The sequence below is a fragment of the Pocillopora damicornis genome, chromosome 12 (genome assembly GCF_964200805.1).
Source record: "Pocillopora damicornis chromosome 12, jaPocDami1.2, whole genome shotgun sequence".
NCBI classification, from domain to species: Eukaryota; Metazoa; Cnidaria; class Anthozoa; order Scleractinia; family Pocilloporidae; genus Pocillopora; species Pocillopora damicornis.
In genome coordinates, this window is record NC_142681.1 from 8,062,648 (window position 1) to 8,082,479 (window position 19,832).

General features: G+C 36.0%; 1 protein-coding gene and 2 long non-coding RNA genes across 6 annotated transcripts; 1 reads left to right on the forward strand and 2 right to left on the reverse strand.

Moving 5' to 3' along the window:
• Positions 1-76: 76 nt before the first annotated feature.
• On the forward strand, positions 77-19,314 carry LOC113686813 (ADP-ribosylation factor-related protein 1). Of its 4 annotated transcripts, none has more exons than XM_027204485.2 (7): positions 77-428; positions 1,803-1,890; positions 2,387-2,469; positions 3,154-3,235; positions 3,388-3,458; positions 4,119-4,219; positions 16,196-19,314. In XM_027204485.2, the coding sequence occupies exons 1-7, from the start codon at positions 336-338 to the stop codon at positions 16,200-16,202; spliced, it is 525 nt and encodes a 174-aa protein (XP_027060286.2). In that variant the 5' UTR covers positions 77-335; the 3' UTR covers positions 16,203-19,314. The 4 variants fall into 4 exon arrangements, with proteins under 4 accessions (XP_027060286.2, XP_027060283.2, XP_027060287.2 ...); XM_027204482.2 differs by lacking the exon at positions 16,196-19,314 and adding an exon at positions 7,182-9,278; XM_027204486.2 differs by lacking the exon at positions 16,196-19,314 and adding an exon at positions 8,372-9,278.
• LOC149036325 (uncharacterized) lies at positions 11,522-16,385 on the reverse strand. Its single transcript, XR_016181896.1, has 2 exons — positions 16,248-16,385; positions 11,522-15,874 (listed from the first exon to the last, which is right to left on the reverse strand). It is a non-coding gene; the product is annotated as an uncharacterized LOC149036325 (long non-coding RNA).
• LOC149036326 (uncharacterized) lies at positions 16,408-19,572 on the reverse strand. The gene is made up of 3 exons (XR_016181897.1): positions 19,305-19,572; positions 17,186-17,402; positions 16,408-16,515 (listed from the first exon to the last, which is right to left on the reverse strand). It is a non-coding gene; the product is annotated as an uncharacterized LOC149036326 (long non-coding RNA).
• Positions 19,573-19,832: the final 260 nt, after the last annotated feature.

The following is a 19,832-nucleotide window of genomic DNA, read 5'->3' on the forward strand; positions in this document are numbered from 1 at the left end:
GTACGCGCCCGTAAGGTCTGCGGTACTCTCAACATGGACATGAGTAAGACGCGACTGTAGTTCTCAGACCTCTTTCAGTAAAATCCAATATGGCTTCCATGACATTGCAGTTTAAGCCACACTCGGCTCGAAAATGTCAGTCTGTAGAGTGAATTACCTTGTCTTCTAGGTTTTTGGCTCATATACCTAAGAACTACTTGGAAAGGGTTCTACATTCAGTGATTACTGGCCACAGGAGTGGGCATTTTGGAGAGAAATGTACTTACATTTCTTATAGATGACCAGCTTTCGGCAGCAGCTGTACATTTAGTGTAATATTATTTTGGTTTTGTATAATGTTTGCGTTGTTTTCTGGGCTATGGAAATACCTTTTCCAAAAGGACGAATACTGTATTCTAATCCTTGGCTTGGACAATGCTGGGAAGTCGGTAAGATATTCTGGTAATTTTGTAAACCACCAGATAGAATTAGATAGTATCGTTCACGACCTTTCAGGTGACGTAACAAGTAGGCAAAAACAATAATCCGTATTTCTGAAAAGACTTGAAATCATGGCATTACATGTTTGCAACTGACTAACTATGAAAACGGTGGTTTGTCCATCTGCCTGATTAATTGGTTTGATTTTCCACGTTGATCTACACGTATGTTCGTCCAAACGGCAAAATTACATAATATTATCTGTACTATCCCATGCACAGCGAGCCCAATTTCTAATACATTACATTCTGACAAGTCTTGTTGAAAATTTATTGTGAAAATTTTAAATTTCAAACATTGGACAACTGCTTTAATTTTATAACCCCAAGATCTGGAGGATTCCAGTCTTTTTCATCACCAGAGTTACAGAGTAAGCCATCAGTATAATGCACCGCACCTCAAATTGATTTTGAATTTTGAGTGTCTCAAACTGTTGATAAGTATAGAACATAAGAAAATGCTTACTTCAAATTGTAAGTAGATTTTCTACATTCCGTTGCACCCAGCCAAACATAATTGAAATAGTGGTGTCTTAGTCACACAGAAAATGGAAGTAAAGAATTACTCTGTACCAGGACTTTGATACCAGCTGTTGACCCTTTGACTGCTAAGAGTGATTGGCATCTAATTTTTTTCCTCAATATCACCCCTGAATCAAGTATGAAGGTCATGAAAACAATATCTAAGGAGATTCTTGATTGCCCAAAAGTTCTCCTTGTCAGCACCCTAGGAAATGTATAGAGAACAGTTTGGACATTATGCATAATGAAGCTAGGGTATTAAGGGTTGAATATGTGTAAGTGCAGAATTAAATCCATGAGAGATGGATTTGAGTATGACAATCATGAAGGATATTTTTGTGGTGGGTTTAACTTGGCAGAGCCAATAAGGAAACTGACAAAAATTTCCTTTACTCCAGTTTAAAAATACTTTTTATTGATAAAGGAAGATGTAATGTCCCAACTTTTGCTTTAAAAGAGGAAAGAAAACAGATTATATGATCACATTGTTGCCCGTGGACAGCTCTGTTACTACAACTCACCAAGAAATTTCACTGTGCATGGTAGAGTCTTTAATCAAGAATCAAGTCTGTGGTCAGTAGCAGAACCAGTTACATGTACCACAGACAACTAATTTTAAACTAGTTAACTCAAAAGATAAACACCTCAGACTTACCAGACACACCAAATATCTATCTTAAACTCCACAACTTGCAAAAACTACATTGAGAACTTTAAAGGACCAACTGATTTCTGTAAGCTCTTACTGTAGTTAACTGATATAATAATGTTGTTATTGATTTCCATCATTATATCTTTTAGACTCTACTTGAACAGATAAAACGAATGTATGGCAAAAACTACAGTGGTTTACCATTTGAAAAGATCACAACAACTGTTGGACTCAATAGTGAGTTGCTTTAATTTCTTTCTTAAAACAATGTAAAAAGATGCTGTGGCGTATTTGCAAAAGCAATCAGAATGGAATGATCAATCCATACAGATGTGAATTTAGTGAAGAATTTATATCATTTTCAATACAACTCTGCAAAACTGGGTTTGATCACAGGCACCAGCTGCTTTGGAGCTGGGTCACTTAACCCCTTAACTCCTAAGATCTCATTAGTAATTCTCCTTGTTGTCTGCCAAATGATTCTCATTATGTTAGTTTGGAGAATTTGGTATCGGATCAATTAGTAATCCCATAATTGATATTTTTCTTTATTCTCATCCCTTGTCTGCATGATATTGTATAGATATAATAAGTGGAAATTCTGTCTTGGTCACTTGTGGGAGTTTAAAGGTTAATGTTGGATGTACATTCAAAATCTATGTTCATTGATCAACAAGAAGACCAATGATAATGAAACATTAATTTTGTAACTTTTGTTTTCTTCTGTGAGCAGTTGGAAAAATAAACATGAGTCATGTGAAGTTGATATTTTGGGATCTTGGAGGTCAGCAGGAGCTACAATCCTTATGGGATAAGGTACAACTAATATAACCAACTAAGTTCCTGGTGAATGACCACACTTACCTACGATGTAGATAATGTATGAGCATAGGATTATAATAATATAAAGGCTAAAATGATATACATGTAACCATACTGTATGAGCATTTCCTGCACTAGGAATACGAATGCACAAGAATTTACAATCCACAAAATACTTTCACCTATGCATGATTGGTGTGACATCATTATAAGATACCGCATTTTGTAATTGTTGCTCTTTTGATACTTTGTTTAACTGGTACTTTCAATTTAACCTTCCGTTAGTAATTGAATCAAGAGGGTGGCTTTTACACTGTGCACTATACATCTCAGTGTTCTCCCTTATTTTACGCATGACAGGTAAAATAAATTTTCAAAACTGTAAAGCAATCCTTTTACCCGTTGAATTTTCAAGAATTTAAGCAATTTTAAACAGTAATAAGAGGTATTACAGGCAGTAAATGTTACCAGTTACTGCCTGAAAAGGAGAACACTGCATCTTGGTGGACTTGTACTTGGACTTGAATGTCATAATCTTCCTGTAGAAGACATGTAGAAAAAATTGGTGGAAAATTACACACATATGCTTGTACTTGGCTTTTACAATTACTATTAATACTGTATTCAGTCAAATTTTGAGCCTCAATGTAAATTGTATGATTTCTCATTAATTCCTAGTACTATGAAGAATGCCATGGTGTTATCTTTGTTATCGATTCCACTGATGAGACCAGAATGGAGGAATCTCATCAGGCTTTCAGTGAGTGTTCACATTTATATTATATTTGGAGTATTATAAGTTAGGACTGTTAATCACCCTCCATGCTGCTTTTTGTGTGTATGTCATTTTCGTTCACTTGCTGATTCAATCTTTAAGTCTAAAGTAACAAAGCTTATTATTTATTTTTGTAGACAAAGTAGTTCAAGATCCTCAGTTACAAGGAATTCCTTTGCTAATTCTTGTGAACAAGCAAGATCTAGAGGTTTGTCAAAGAATTCCTTGTACTAGCATAAATATAACCTGAACACTGTTTGTAGGGTATGTTGTGGTTCCTTGTGTTTTGCCTTATTTTTGTACTCCTTCACTGGTACACTTGCACTTGGAGAAATGTATGCTATGATTATGCAAAACAAAGGAGAAAGTTGAACCACACCAAATACAACAGAATGTGAAATTAGCAGTCATTTAGGCTGTACATACTGAAGCTACATGTACAATCGGCAACAAAATTGTCAACATATTGATTTTTTCAACCCCTTGTTACTTCAATTTTATCTCTACTGCCTTTGTTAAGTTAACTTATTTGCCCCCTCCCCCCAAAACAATGTTGTATGGTGATTCCATGGACCTTTAGCTACATGCAGACAACATTGAATGGGTAAGGGGGGGGGGGGGGTCTTGTCAATGATTTAGATTGAGGTAGAAACAGGAAAAATAATGTGTTAAATAATTTTGACACTGATTACAACTTAATGATACTAAATTGAATATAGCTTTACCTGGTGCTGTAAGTTGTTGGGTATTAAACTGTATAAATTTCTAATTTACAATACCATTGTGTAGTGTCTACACTAAATAAATCAATGAAAATTTGAACCTTGTATCTAGATGATAACTACACATATTTATTTTGCTTTAAAAGGGTTCTCAGGGAGTGGAAGCCATTAAAAATTTCTTCCATGATGACTCTTCTAGCAATGGGCAACTTGATTATTTTATTCAGCCAACATCAGCCTTAAGTGGGTGAGTAAAGAAATGTTGCTTTGTGAAACTAGCCAACTGATTTTTCTCAACAATATCAATTTCTTTAATTGTTGTTCATGCTTATTGTGGAAATTATTAGGATCTTCAACACTGTCTTTTAACCAATTGTTATACTCTGAATCCTCTCATTCCTTTACATGTACTTAGTCATTCTTTCATGTAGATCTCAGTATTTAAACATTATTTTGGATGTATTCCAATCTGGATTTATTTTACAGCTTTTATTGTAAATATAATTCACACCAGTGCTGATAATGGTGATGATGACAATGACGCTTACTATAATTGTAACATATGCTATTACCATTCTTGTTTGGCTGAGTTCTTTATTATTTATTTGTAACTTCAGAATTGTAGTTCCAGTACATATGCAATGTACAAGTTGTTCTTTTTTATCAATGCACATCTCCTATTTGTGTATTGTAGTATCACTGCCAGTAACATGTACTTGTACATATAACTTACACTTATTGCAAAAAGATATACATTGGTGAAACAGGGAGAGGACTACTGTAGGTGCCCAATTCCTAAAACACCTTTGCAATGTTGAAAGAGATAATCAGGACACATCCAAACCAGCTGCTAGACACATTAATCTCTGTAGTCACTCTAAGCAGCACATGGCAGTCTGGGACCTTTCCTTACATCTAGGCAGTTCAGAAAGCTGCAAAACTCTAGAACAAAAACTTATCTTCAAATTGGCACTCTTGATCCCCACCACATCAAGGAACACTTTTCATTCAACTAATTTATTCTTGTTTTTCTTGTCACTGTGTTCCCACCAATATCATAGTTCCACTTTCTGCATATAAATGCACACACAACCCACAATGCCTCCATTGGCTCTGACAAAGGGCTAAAGCTTGAAACATCAGCTTTGGAACTCCTTATGGTGGCTAAGTTAGAAATACATTATTTATCAACTCAGCTGATAAAATCAAATTATCTTGTTATACTCCCTTACTGATGCAGCAATTTTTATTTTTGGAAACTTACCCCCTTTTATACTTGCTCAAATAGTTATCTGAATCAATTTCTAATATCTTTAGCTAATCAAAATGAGTGATTGTTAGGATTCCAGGTTCTCAATTTGCATACATACACAATCCCTTACACTTGGCACAATTTCAAAATAACTTGATCCTGGTAGCTTATAGAAACACTGATGGCCCACTATAAATGGCTCATCCCAACTTTTCAGAAACTCCATGCTTTATGTTGAAAATGAAACCATTCTCACATGTAGTTAGGCATTACCTCCATATTTTAACATTTCATCTTCTGCCCATGCTTCAAAATGACACATTTGAAAATTATCAAACATTAAGGGCTGCTTTGAAGAAGGTCTAACCCAAGTTGCAGCTTTACACAGACAGTGGGTTAATTTAATTCGATAAATGTCCTTCCTGTTAACTTTTGGCCCTCTTGACACTGTTCACAAAAATGACAGTTTACTTAAATAGATAAAAGGTTCAAAAAAGTTGAAGATAGTTTAGAACACCATTTTATTAAACAATGGCTGAACTTTTTTTTACATAACCTATCCTTAGGTTTGCTTTGCTTCCCATGGAACATAACAGGATTGTTATCAACATAGACATGTTATGGGTCACCACGTCTACAATTTGTTCACATGTACATATTCAATTTGGTGAACAAAAAAAACAATGCCCAGTGAGCTGGAATTAAATTAAATTTTAAAAAAAGGCCTTCCTTTTGTACATGTAGCTTCCTGCATTTACACAACAGGAAATAATTGTCATTCACACAGTTAAAACCACATGGCTGTTTTAAATACCCACTCAAAACCTGAGGGGCTGGGTTCTTTTATGTTGGAAATATTCTAAACAGCCCAACTTTACATGCCTCATTACCCTCCCAAATTTTACAAACTCCTCTCCTCTTTGAAATTAAATTAAAATGGTAAAAAAATTTCCTTGATGTGCTGTGCTGTATAAATTGGGAAATCTTCAATAGCCTGGGAAAAGAGAAATTTAAACTCAGAATTATCAGACATTTGCTGTAATATATTAAATTTTGTGATAAGGCTGCTTTAAAATTAAAGCACTTACAAAAAAATTTAGGGCAATGTACTATTAGGCGTAAAGGTTCTCTTGCTCTTTAATGTACATGTACATATATATTGAATGACTGGCTACAATGGGTACACACTGGCTTCCTGTTTACACTCATTTTTCAAAGACTTGTTGGGGGCCTTTTTTTTCAGGACATCATGGAAGCATCAACCACAATATACCTTTAATTGAGGAAATTTTTCCTAAGTGGTTTTCCATTGTGAGACACCTGCACATTTCCTCTCCTTTAAAGATTTTCTTACTTCTCATAATTGTGTATTAAACAGTTAGCTTCTCTCACTGTTAGGTTAAAATGAGAAGTTTGAGGCTCATCTAGATTTTTTCTATGCTTGGATTCAAATCAATTTCTATGTGATGATTTATGACAACTGTTCCAAGATCTCACCATCACATATCCCACATTTTTGGTTTATATTACAGCAAATTATTCTTCCATTGTTAATGGATTTTCTCCTTGAGAATTACATTTAGTTTAACTTAAAGTGACACTTTACCAACTAAAATCATAATACCATACAGCACTTCCACTTCTGATGATGGTATACCATTGTCCATGATAAACTTTTTAGGTAAGGGACCAGTCAGTATTTTTTGCAGGGGAAAAGGGGAGTGGGGCGGGGACAGAGGATTTTTGAGGGGATCACATGGTTATCAAGGGCAGTGGAGGGGGAATCAGTCATTGCTAACAGAGCATAAAGGGGGGGGGGGGTTACAGAAAATTGACTAACAATTAGGGAGAAAGGGGTGATCAGGTAAATTTTATTGTGACAGAACCCAAGTACTCTCCCCAGGTGATAATAATGACTAGTCCCTGAGATTATGTTTTTTCTCCTTTTTTTTCGTAGAGATGGGTTAGGTATTGGAATTGAATGGCTTGTACAATCAGTAAAACGAAATCTGGAACGACCGCCTCGACAGAAAGATATCACATAACTTAAACCTGATCATAAAGGAATTTCTTATTACAATAACTCTAAATTTCCAAGCAGAAAGGAGATGAGAGGAAAGAAAATATCAACAGGAAATGTTTTTTTATTTCATTAGCGTTAAATTCTCAGAGCTCAAATGATATTAAAAAACAAAACAGTAGACAGTGCGGAGAGTTGAAATTTAGATCTCAAGAGTGAATGGGCAATATAAGCTGGATAAAAAAGGCATACATTTTTCTTTTTTGTTTTTGTTATTTTTTCTTAATTTAAATGAAAATTTGGATTTCATATTCACAAAATGTCCAGAGGAGATATCTTGAGTACGTGAAAGACGAGTTATTATAATGTGCATTATATCAAATATACTTAAAATTTATTCGGATGATGTGCGTGATACGAATAGCGTACTCATACAAGTCAGAGGTATTCAGATATAACAGAAAAATGAATATGCGTCGCATTTAATTTGTACAAAAAGCAATGTTAGAGATGATCCAAGGAAAAACTACATGTAGGTACTGCGTAGACTACATGGCTTGGGAAAAAGGTCATAGGAAATTTCACGTCATGCTACGAGTAAATGTAAGAAAAAATGTTTGTACAGTATTTACGAGTGTTTGTTGCCTATTTAGTCAATGTGCCTAGCTGTGACATTAAGTTTGAAAGACATTGAAGTACAAAACTCTTACTTCGCTGTTAATCAAACAAAAAATTCGGTTGTTAGCCAACTTTGTCTGTTGATTCCTGTCATTCTGATTGATGGTGTCCTGAGTTCTGAACTTTACTATTCGAATGTTACTGACAAACGCAGTAGAAATTTTTTTACGTTGTGGCATTTGCCTGGTGTGCATTAATGTTTTTTTTTTAACGTAACCTAACCCGATTCAGGAGGCCGTAACAAAATTAATGTTTCTCATATTTTATTATTCATTAACCGTAAACTGACTTTCATACTCACTGTAAGAGAGATTATTATATAATATTTATTCTTACCCAGGTTTAGGAATATTAAAATTGTCAAGCGAATTGGATGAGAAAAAATAAGTATAAACTGTCTGAGAATGATCACAAAAGTGTAACTTTGTAACCTTCCCTTTTACCCACAGATAATAGCGAGGAACAAAGCGTCGCTGCCATCACTAAAGATGGTAAACATTTTTATCTTTGCTATGGTTTGCTAGAAAACAGATGCCATCTTTCGTGAAAGATGAAATTTGTGCGAGTGCGTCTGAAATAAGGCCATCTACATGAAGCTAACCTGATTGCACTACATCAGCTATGGGGTTTTAGTGGTAGGGCAACGACCTCTATGTTATTGAAAAGAATTAGTCTCTAAGCTCTTGAAAAAATTACTTCCTGAGGTGCTTATGTAGCTGGGGGTAATCTGAGGTGGTGGTGTTTGTCTGACCTTGGGAATGTAGAGGATCACAATCTTTCACGATGAATCTTATAATCAAAAATGCAACTGTATCACTGAACATAAACTATACTATAGAAATACCCTTTAAGTTTAAAGTTACCTTTAAGTGTCAGCAAAATTTGGTAACATTAATTTTTTTAGTGAAGAATGTGTATTAAGATTCGTTAAACTTTAGAATAACAATACCGGGATGTATTTGAAGTCTGTAACAATCTAATTTAGTTTAAGGAAAAAAACAGCTTGCAATGTCCACGCCTATGTTTATATAGCTGGTCTGAATGTTTACACTGCCTATCAAGGTTTGCGTTCGGAGGGGTATAAATCCTGTGTAAAAAAGAAAAACAGGGAACGTAATTTTAAATTAGATAATTGCTATCAGTTGTACTTAATGCAGCTATAGCATTTAATTCTTGACAAATGATGAATTAACGCATTTGCCGAAACATGATTATTTTAGCGAGTCAGAGATCTTATTATGTTTAGAAAAGTTGAGAACAAACGATGGAGAAGAAATGACGGAGGAGAACTCAGTCATCTCTTTATATATTAAAAAATAAATAAATGAACAGCAGTTCTAACGAAGGTAACAGTAATAACACTGGTTACGGTGCCTAAAAAAACGAAACTTGGTTCTAATTATTGGCTACAAACTCAGATATGCATACCCCCGCAACAAGTGTTCCCAAGCAAAGCTTAAGTCGAGTGCGCGGTGCGACAGCGAAGACTAAAAGCAATCGCCGCATTTGGGTGATACAGAGGATTTTCCTTTGGAAAGTGTCAAATGTGAGGTCTCGGACATACAAAGTGATTTTTTTTTTCGTTGAAACTGAGGGTTGGTTCCGCCGCACGAAACAATCGACAACATCGAACTAATCATGCCATGCAAAATTGTCTTTTGCGGGACTCGGTGATTATACTAACAAAGCGTCATTGTTCAGTTATTCAAAGTGAAAAAAAAGCGTGTTGTGTATTGCAGCATGCTCGCAGATAGAAGAAGCCCTAAAAGATTGTACTGTGTTTTTTCAGTACAGTTAACTGAATTCTCTCGCACAAATGCACAACCATAAGAACAGACACTGCAGAACAAGGTTTGTCACCTTTAGGTCTAGCTACTGACATAATATGAAATTCTGCGGTTTGCATAGAGACCAAACCAGCAGAGTGGTTTCAAAGTAGGGAAGGGGTGCACTAGTTTAGTGGAGTGAAACAGACTGAGCCTTCAGTCTTCAAAAAAACAGAAAGGTTTTAGCGCGTCATATACATTTCAATGAAGTATACTTAAAAAATCCTATGTGTATTGTTCATAAGAACGCCCTTGGTTGGGTCTGATTCACTCGCTCTTATTATTGATAGGGGCTGTACCACAACAAATTTCCTTTGGTACAGACACAGTGGAGTAAGACCTATCGCCTGTAGGTCTAGAGAATTACAGGCTGTGAACTGTTGCGGTTTTGTCTCAGAATGCAACACACAACGTGATAATATATTACTTGAAATAAGCGCCTGAGGTAGATGAGATTTTCTCAGTTTATTAACCAGTCGGGTACGGCACATGTGGCATCAGACAGATCGGATAGCACAACTGAAGCATACAAACTGGCGTCGAAACTACGGACGTTTCCGTGTTAACAGAGAGGATATTGTGAGCCTTCCTCACTTTTCGTGTTTAATTGGCTTAGGGTCGAGTATCTTGTTCGTAATTTACTTAGTTGATCTTTTTCGCATGCAGAAACAAAGAAGAGCCGACTACAACTTACAGATCTTAACAGGAAGGAGAAAAAAATTTTGCTAGGTCGGTTTTTTAAGAATTAAAATGACTAAGGATAAAAGAATTCTTCTGTCGAGAAAAAAAATTCCTTTCCTCCGGCCTTTTTTAAAGTGACACAAGTCTTTCATTAGCACTGCAAATAGCTTATTTCCGGCTAAAACGACAGGAACTTTTGATAAAATTAATACGTCTTTGACGAATGATATAACTATCCGGAGAGAATCACATTTGTCTCGTTGCTCGTCTCTTACCACCAGAAGGTGAGAAATTTACGGAATTTACTTGAATATAGACGGCCTTTTAGTTTTTTTGCGAGATTTATCTTAGCGTGGCGTGTTTTTGACCTCGTGTAATTCCTGACAAACGGTCATGAATCAAATTATCGAGGTTATTTTTGTACACACGTCATAGGGGAGAGGATGAGACAAATTTGTGATTTCCACGGGATAAGGTTCTTTATTCTTTAGAATTTCTGGTAATCAGCTAACGTGAAAAGAGTCTGAATTATGAACCGGTGCTTTTATGTAAATAGGTTTGCTTCGACGTAACGAAATCCTTCAGGCGCGTTATACCCATGCATGGAATGCACGATCCAGAAAGGTGTTATGAGAGGAAAGCAAAACCTTTTTCAATGAAGCTGGTCGATTTTCTCATACGGGAGTTTATATCTAGCTTGCTAAAGGAAAGGAAAGGAAAGGAAACTGTAATATCTATCGATAAAGTTTGAAGAGCTGGTAATGCATTGACAACACTTTTTGTTTGAAAGAATTTCTCTCAATTCACGTGGGTGGACATTTTTTTTTTAAGTATCACATCTCACTACCCCACAGATACGCCCCTCACATTATACGGCTTGTAGATCAAACAGGCTACTTACTTTCTAGTTATAGGTTTACAAGTCTGGTAGACAACGTGGCGGTGATTAAATGTGATTATGAACAGGTTACAGTGTCTGGAAACCCAACCAAAAGAAATTAATTTAAGATGTGAAACCGCAAGGCTTGCGCGTACATTCCTGAGAAGAAATTGTTCGACGTTCGATGGGAAGAAACTGCAATCTTAGAAAACATGTGTTTTTTACCTTTTTATTTTTTCTTTGATTTTTGTAGATCTTAGGAGACAGGGCATGATCTATAGCAAATCTCCTTGTCATCATGTTAAGTTTTCCAACGATTTCAATGGAGTAATATGCTTGTAGACCCATGATTGCAAGCACTCATTTTACTGGAAAAGAGTATGTTTTTAAAATGTTCCAAAACAAAGTTTACCTTTTCGTTTTTTACTTAGCCACGAGTCCTTGATTTATGTAAGCGCAGAGGAGCTTCGGTGCAAAGTCGAACTTGAGGTCATTTGACGCCACTTCCCTTCTTAGCGATTTCCTTCTGCTTGTAGAACCATGATAATATTCAAGCGTGCGTTTTACTGGAAGAATATGTCTTTATAAAATGTTCCAAATAAACATTTCATTTTAATTTCCAGTTTTACTAAGCCACGAGTCTTGTATTCATGTACGTACAGACGAACTTTGGAGGTAGGTCGAACTTGACGCAACTGCGCTCCCCACCGATTTTAATGGTATGGTCTGCTTGTCGACCCACAGGTCTTATATTCATGTAAGAGCAAGGCAGCTTTGTTGCTGCCTTAGTCGAACTTAACGCCACTTCCCTTCAGAGTGCAATATGCAGTTATCTGCTATCAACATCACATCACAAATAGGCCATTTTACAGTTGTGTACCTAGTTGCCAATACTTTGATTTGGAGTGAGGCTGAAGGTGACCTTGTTGTGATAAGAGACCAGTATCTAGTTAGCATGATAACAAAGTAATTTGCATTTGAAAAGCAGCAAGGTTTGTATCATAACAAGGTCAACCTTAACCTCACTCCAGTTCAAACGCCTGGCAACTAAGCACACAACTGTAAAATGGACTATTGATTTTCGTTTCCCTTGGCAGTAAAGTTGCTGAGGTTCTACTTCTAGTATTCTAATTATACATTGTTGTGTAAACGTAAACTTTTGATTACTTAGTATTTTATACGTTTTTGAACTGCAAGCACAGAAAATTAGAACTGAAATCTCTCTGAACTCTAATCAACCTGTGTTCTTAACTCGCGTAAAAGCTGTAGGATACGACCCAATACCTTCATGAAGCGTACAAAGTAGCAGCACGTGTGCTCAGACTATGGCTAACCTTGAACTACCAAACTTGACGTGATGAATAAGAGAACACATTTGTTGTTGGCATTTAAAGACAAAAATGGTCTTTTTGTAGCTTTATATTTTTTTGGTAAAATATTATGTCTGTTGGTTCCCGAGGAATTACGAAAAAAATTTTAAAATCAATTAATTTCAAATCAAACTGAAGTCACCTACTTGCTGATTGACATTGAATCAATCGCAAATATTAAAATATAATTAAGTCAAAAGGGGATCTCCCTCGAGAACTGCAAGGTTTTCATGCATATTTGAACTCATACCTGAGAGAAAAAAAAGGAAAGGCTATACAGAAGAGTGACAATGCAGCTTCCCAAATACCTGGAAGAGAGTGAAGAGTGACTATTCAAGGTTGTTGATACGCCGGTTCCTGTAGAACGTGCCAGATGAATTGGATGAGAAAAAGAAATTAAAACTGTCTGATAATAAACACAGAAGTTTTCGTAGCTTACCCTATTACCACTAGATAATAGTGTGGAATAAAGCAAAAATGTCATCGCCATAATCAAAGATGGTAGACATTTCTATTTGCGCTATCTTGTTGTAAGGCTTATATGTCACGTTCAGTTTATGGAAGATGAATTTTGTGTGAGCTCGCCTTAAATAAGATCATCTATATGTAGCCCAGAAGAGAAAGAGGGGTGAATAACGAAGGCTATTGATAGGCCATTTTATATAGAACATGCTCTCGTACTCCCTCAGCTTTTTTCGGGAGAAACGGACTTCAGACCTAGGGAAGCGACGGTGATTAAGGAAAAGAACACACGTGATGAAATTATTTTGGTGGGGGTTGGGGGCGAAGGAAAGGGAAATTACGCCGAACAACTGTGAAAATATTATTGTGAGTAGAATAAGATAATCAGGCAAGCTCTGTAGAGTGAATCTTTTTGTAATTTAAGTTGTTATTTGTATACATAAGTAGGGAAAGGTATCCAAGTCGGAGAGCTTGATATCTCTTTTGGGACAATCGACATATTTCTGTCACCACGTCTCTGTACACGTAACGTTTGAAAAATTTTTTCTTTTCAAGCGTTGTTTAAGGCCTCGTATTTTCGAAGAAACCTTCCAGCCAAAGCACTGATTACGATGGCCTGCTCGAGGGCTAAAAAAACTCTGTTATGAAGGAATAATGTTCTTTACCATGCTATATCTACTGACCGGCTCAAGTGAAAAGAGAGATTACAAATGAGTTTCGTTGGCAAAAGATAACGAAATCTCTTCAGAGCATATCTAACCCTGCATCGAGTTCTTATAAAAATTATATCTTTCTATTATCGGTAGCAAGACTACGTCTATTAACGCTCTAAGATTTTCCTCCGCAGAAAATAATTTACTGGAGAGGAATTTGCCCTTGATAACAGTTTTTGCGGTTCGAAATTAATTTGCGTCACTCACGTGGGTTGAACTAGGCAAGACGTTGAATTCGGAAATGTTTCACCTATTCAAGAGAGAACTTGGTTGAATTAAATACCATCTGCAAGGTAGTCTGGCATATCTAGACGTTAAGCTTTCAGTAACAATTCATCTGCTTTTCTCAGGTCCTTCTACTTGAAAGCAAAAGGCATTCCGTGATATTTTTACTGGAAGCTTTCCATAACAGCAGGGTAACGCTTTTGAAAAAGGTCAAAATAGTTCAGGTTTGCTAGAAGATCATAGAAAGCACGTGCTCACAGGAAAATATTTTAGTGGAATACAACTTACAAACCAACTCATTTTTTCTAACAGTTTTCTCAATAAAACTGAGGGTTAGTTCTGCAGTCACTTAAAGTTTTTAAAAGATCGAATCTGTCGTTTCGTAACCTTAAAAAACAAAATGAATTTCTATTGAGCGGAAGTATACATTTTGCCTTTCTCCCGGTACTAACAACAATCACTGATGGAAGCTGTATTGAAAACAATTTTTTTCAAATTGCTTCTTCTAAATGTGCGCGCCTTACCTGCACGAAATGATTACAGGTTCGCGGTCTGTACACTTCAAGCTACTTGCTCTTTTTTTTGCAGCAGGCCTTTTGAACGTTTTAAGGAGAGCATCTAGGTTCCATTTATTAATGGGGGTTTATCACATACTTGGCAATTTATAAGTCAGACACACACTCCTTGCGCTTCATTTTAAAATACAGTACATGACATCATTTATTTGCTGTTTGTCTTTTACTAAATATCATAATTAAATTATATAAGTGGAACTGTTCAAGGCTTGATTTGGGACCCAAACATTCCATCGTTATGTAATTTGGTGGAAGGCAATAGCGCCTTCTTACCCATGCAGAAGACTTTTGAAAGTAAATAAACGCAGTCCGCTGTCAGCGGGAGGATAAGTAAACAGAAAGGTTTGTGATTAGACTAACATAATCACAGTTCTGAGAAACACGTTCGTCACTAGTAGAAAGTTCTCGTTTGTCGAGTTGTCCTCAAAAATCTCGCACGAAAGAGATCACGTGGAAGAGAAACTTGAGCGTCGTTTGCATGGCTTTAAATCAGACAACCTTTAGCCCATTAGATGAAGGTGCTTTGATAAAGAAATTACTTTTTTATGAACACTTTATTCCACGAGGCTCAGGCAGGATTTTGAGTTTCAAATGTTTCCGATGAAAAATTATTAAGTGTACGTACTGATCAAAGGTGCATGCCATGCCTCAAACAGAAATCTCTCTGATGTGAAAAGCTAAGCTAATTATGTCGATATCAAATAAAGTAAGGGAGTTTGGCAAGCACTTCAAATGAAGAGACACATGTTGAAAGGCCATTCTTTCCCGCAATGAAATGAAAACTACAAAAAAATTTCACACAATGAGAAGAATGTAAAAGCGAGCCAAAATCAAACACTGTGACGAAAGATAGCGATCACCAAGCTCGTGTAAGCTGTCAGTTCCTCTTCCCGCAGAACAGTTACTTTTGTTACTGAACAAAACAGATTTGTTTAATATGACAATGCCATGCGAAATTAATTGCATGTGGAACACTTTCACTGCATACAGTTCGAAATAAAAACAGTTCGAGACAAAAAGTCAGTTTTAAATTAAATGTATGTAGAGGTTTGTGTAAGACTCATGATAGAGCTACCTGATATCAGTTTGAAGGTCAGCTTTCCCAATCTTAATGAAAAGCATGATTTTGCAAACACTTTACGCTTACCACAAAGCTTTTAATGGCTTTAAAGCATTCCACTGCGTGGCTCTTTTTTATTTCATCTCATGTGTGTTACACTCTGTTGAGAAAGTAGCGTTTGTAATTCATATGTTTCGAAGTGGAGATTAATTGACTTGAACTTATAACCTTTTGATGACGCTCGTACACGATTCGCTAACCACAAAACAAGAGAGGTGGAATGCATCCAAAACCAATTTTCTGTACGTGTCCTTCTCAATGTAATGGACCTTGTACGTGAGGTCTGTAAATAAACATTGACCTCCTTGAGCTGTTTCACTGATATTAATGTTTCGAATTGTTCAGGAATAGTTTGCAATCGTATCTTCCAGATTGCTGCAGTTTTACGTCCTAATGCACTTTTAAATTGTATTTTTTTCAGATTTTAAACAACTGCAAATTTCACACTACCAGTTGACGTAGATTGTAAATACCTTGGTTAAAAGGTTTATAAATTCCATCACGATGCTTCATTTGAGGAGAAAATAAACATTGTAGCTGTGTTCCAAAACACACCCACGTAAGGACACGATTTACAAGTAGTGCTGTTTGTTTTTAGAAATAGAAAAACCCCTGAGTCACTCTATGGAAAGAGCCTAATTATAGTCCAAGATCGTTACTAATACCACGCCCAAGACGGAAGTGTCCTTCTGTTAATTCCTTAGATCCCTTGTTTCTGAAATGCGTGTTCCAGGGTCTTTACTGAAACGGAAGAAAACACTATGAGGCATTAATTAAGCCTTAAAACAGATGGGGTTTTTTTTAAGCACCTCTTCATTTCTAGCCTAGATTTAATATGTAAGAAATTATCACGTTTTATCAGTAACACTTTCACAATTGTGAATAGTCCCGCTATCTTTAAAAACAAAGGATATTGCAGTTATGAGGTAATCGTGTATTTTACCTTGGTTAAAGTCGATTACGTAACTCCAAGTTCGCATTGCCAAGTTCAGCTGTGTTTAATTACACGAAAAATTCATTGGGTTTTTAATCTTTTAGATTAAGCAAATACGCATATTATATCTTACATGTTTTCTCGGTTCATTACCTTATCTACTGTTTTCATTTCAATCCTTGATAACATTTGACATAATGAAAAAAAAATCAATCACATAATACTTTGTGTTGTTAATTGAAAAACAAGTTTGTCAGGTGTACGTGTTTTTTCACGCCAAAACGTAACTTAATTTTGTCAACGGTTTTATTTTCTCCTATCTTAGAACTGCCGTGGACCTTGTTAATAATGTAGCTCTTTTGGATGGACCTCTATCAAGGAAAAGTAAAAAAAATGTTTTTCAGGAAGAAGAATGACGAAATTGACTTAGAAGGAAAAAAAAAACGTAATTCAAAATACAAATTAAGAATCAATTACATTCGTGTCGTTGTCCTGTTTGAGGTCACACAACTATGTTCGTCAACTCGTAAATCTTCTAGTGCCTCTTAAAACCCGGAAGTAAAGATGAGTACGAGCAAGTTGCTAATGAAACGTGCCAGCGAGAATGTTGTGGTACACTTCTTTGTGGGCAGGTATCCTTCTCAAGCTGAGGGGTAATAAATGTAGCTGTAGTGACGTAGACAGCAAAGAAAACCTGTATATGTTACGACAGATATGATCCATTATTTGTGTTCGTTTCGCTACGTGACATTTGCCAAACATAATTTAGATACAACCACAGCAACTGGTTCACCGCATCCTTGTTTGCACACGCTCAAATTATGACTTAAATCAATATTTTTGTACAAAATTAAATATTCCCCAATTTCCCCTTATATCTTAAATTTACCAAGCAAACGTTAAATAGAGAAAGAACCCTAAAGAATAAACCAAGTTGTAAATTTCATTCAACTTATCAAAGTTAAAGAAAGGTTTCCACGTGCACCTCTCGTAAAAATGCTTCCTTGTAGTTTTTCTTCAAAGAGGGGAAACTCCTCAAAGAATTGTCGTAAACTTTAGCTTACAATCAAGGTTATTATTGGACCACTACCTCTCTGACGAAGGTCAGTTTGAAAACGTGCCCTTATGAATTTAAAACGAATGTATTTTTAGAACTGTGGTTTTTAGATTTTTACTTGAGATAAGGCACGACTCACGCATGCTAAAGGGGGAAGGGGGGGCTCTGGCGTGAGCGGGGCGAAATCTCTTGACACCCTGGTAAGAAGTAATTTTAATATTTTTCAAGACAAATTCTGAGATGGTGTCTTTTTGTAGAGAATTTTAAAGATGAACAATGCTCGAACTGGTCTTCTGTAAGAGTTTGTTTTATAATTTTCAGCATGGGTATCACGTAGAAAAACGCCCCTCTCCCTAACATGTTGACAAATGACATTGCATGTTTGATGCCTCTCAGAAACAGAAACAGAAACAGAAGCCAACAGGAAATGATCTCATTATCATCTTTCGTGATCTTCTTTTAAAATTACACAATAGCGAACGTGTGCTTTGTCATGTAATTTGCCTAAAGGCTTTGTTTTTTCCACAAAAGCCGTTGTTCTTTGTACAAATCACGGAAATAAAGACAATGGGAGTGGTTTTAGTAAGTGTTTTTCTTTTTCATTGAAACATTTTGCTCGAAATTAGTTACCTAATCAGAAAGGATTAAAAGGTTTCCAAATCTGAACAGAAAAAAGAATTAATTGCACAAAATATTGAAAATGATAAAAGACCTGAATTGCTTTGTGGTACTGAAGTTTAAACAGCGTTTTAGCATACCGGTTGTTTTTGTTTGTACACACCTCAAACATGATTGAAAAATTTTACCTCAAATCTAGCTATACTGGTCTGGCACATGCCGCAATAACAACTCAATTCTATGTCATATTTTGCTTGAATATTTATCTCTTTATCTATTAAAAGTAGGCCAGTATGATTTTACTTTATTCTTCATGCGTTTTAAATTGATTGAGATCTTTCTCCTGTCACAAGTTTAGAGAAAACCCTTACGCAGTCGTTCAGGGCAGGCAGATTTATCAGTTAGGTGAGCAACTCTTCCTGCTCGCTCGTCTAATGAGTGAAGCCTTTGATAAGCCATCATTTTTTCCGCAAACAAAGAGGAAAGCTAGGATTTTGAAATATGATTTTCTCGCGCTGAGCAAGGATAACTTTTCAAGAATGTGCAGTGCTTTCATTGACTCATCGTTCTTTAGTGTTATAGAATAAAAAACATTTGCAATGGTCTCCATTTAAGACTGAGGTCATGCACGTTTGAATATTCTTCCGAGGGGTTGAATTTCGATATCTTTGGATCAGATGGAGTAGATTTAATGAAAAAAATGCCAAAGTAGCAGTTTGTTGAATGGGTACACCACTGCCTCTCAAGGTAAAGACATGGCATGAAATTCGAACGAAAAACTTTTCGTAGGAGCAGCTCAGGAATTTGATGCATGTTGTTTTGTTAGTTTACTATATTACTTCAATTATCAGTCTGGAGAGATGGAAAGTAAACTGAAAACATATCATCATTCATTCATAATGCACGTTTAGACAATCGTACCTGCTCATTCCTTCTGTGCAGGTTCATCATAATGCAAATCGTGACAGTTTTTCTTTTGCCAATATTTTGCAATTGTAATTATTTGTCTTTCAAATATGTTACTTAATAAGAGTATTATCTACATAAAAGGGCAACTATTTGGCAAAAGAATTTCAAATAAAGCAGCAAATAAAAAACCGCAAGTAATTACTGCATTGACGAGATATGATGCAATGATCGGATATCTCACGAATGATAGAAAACAGCTGAAAATAAGTTCGTCATCTAAATCGAGAATTGGACAGCGAAAACCTACGTTCTCCAATTCAACAAGCAAAACCAATCACCCTGAACTACTAGTGTTGTTACTGATAGAGAGAGGGACTCTGCTCGTAGATTGCATTTGTGTAACGACTGAGACAAACAGACGACCCTAAAAGCTTGTTCTCAATTAATTATATGGAATTTACAGAATGATACAGGGTGTGTTCACGTAGATTTGTTGTTGTTCTCTAGAGCTACTTACAAAAGAAAATTTATTTTCTTCGA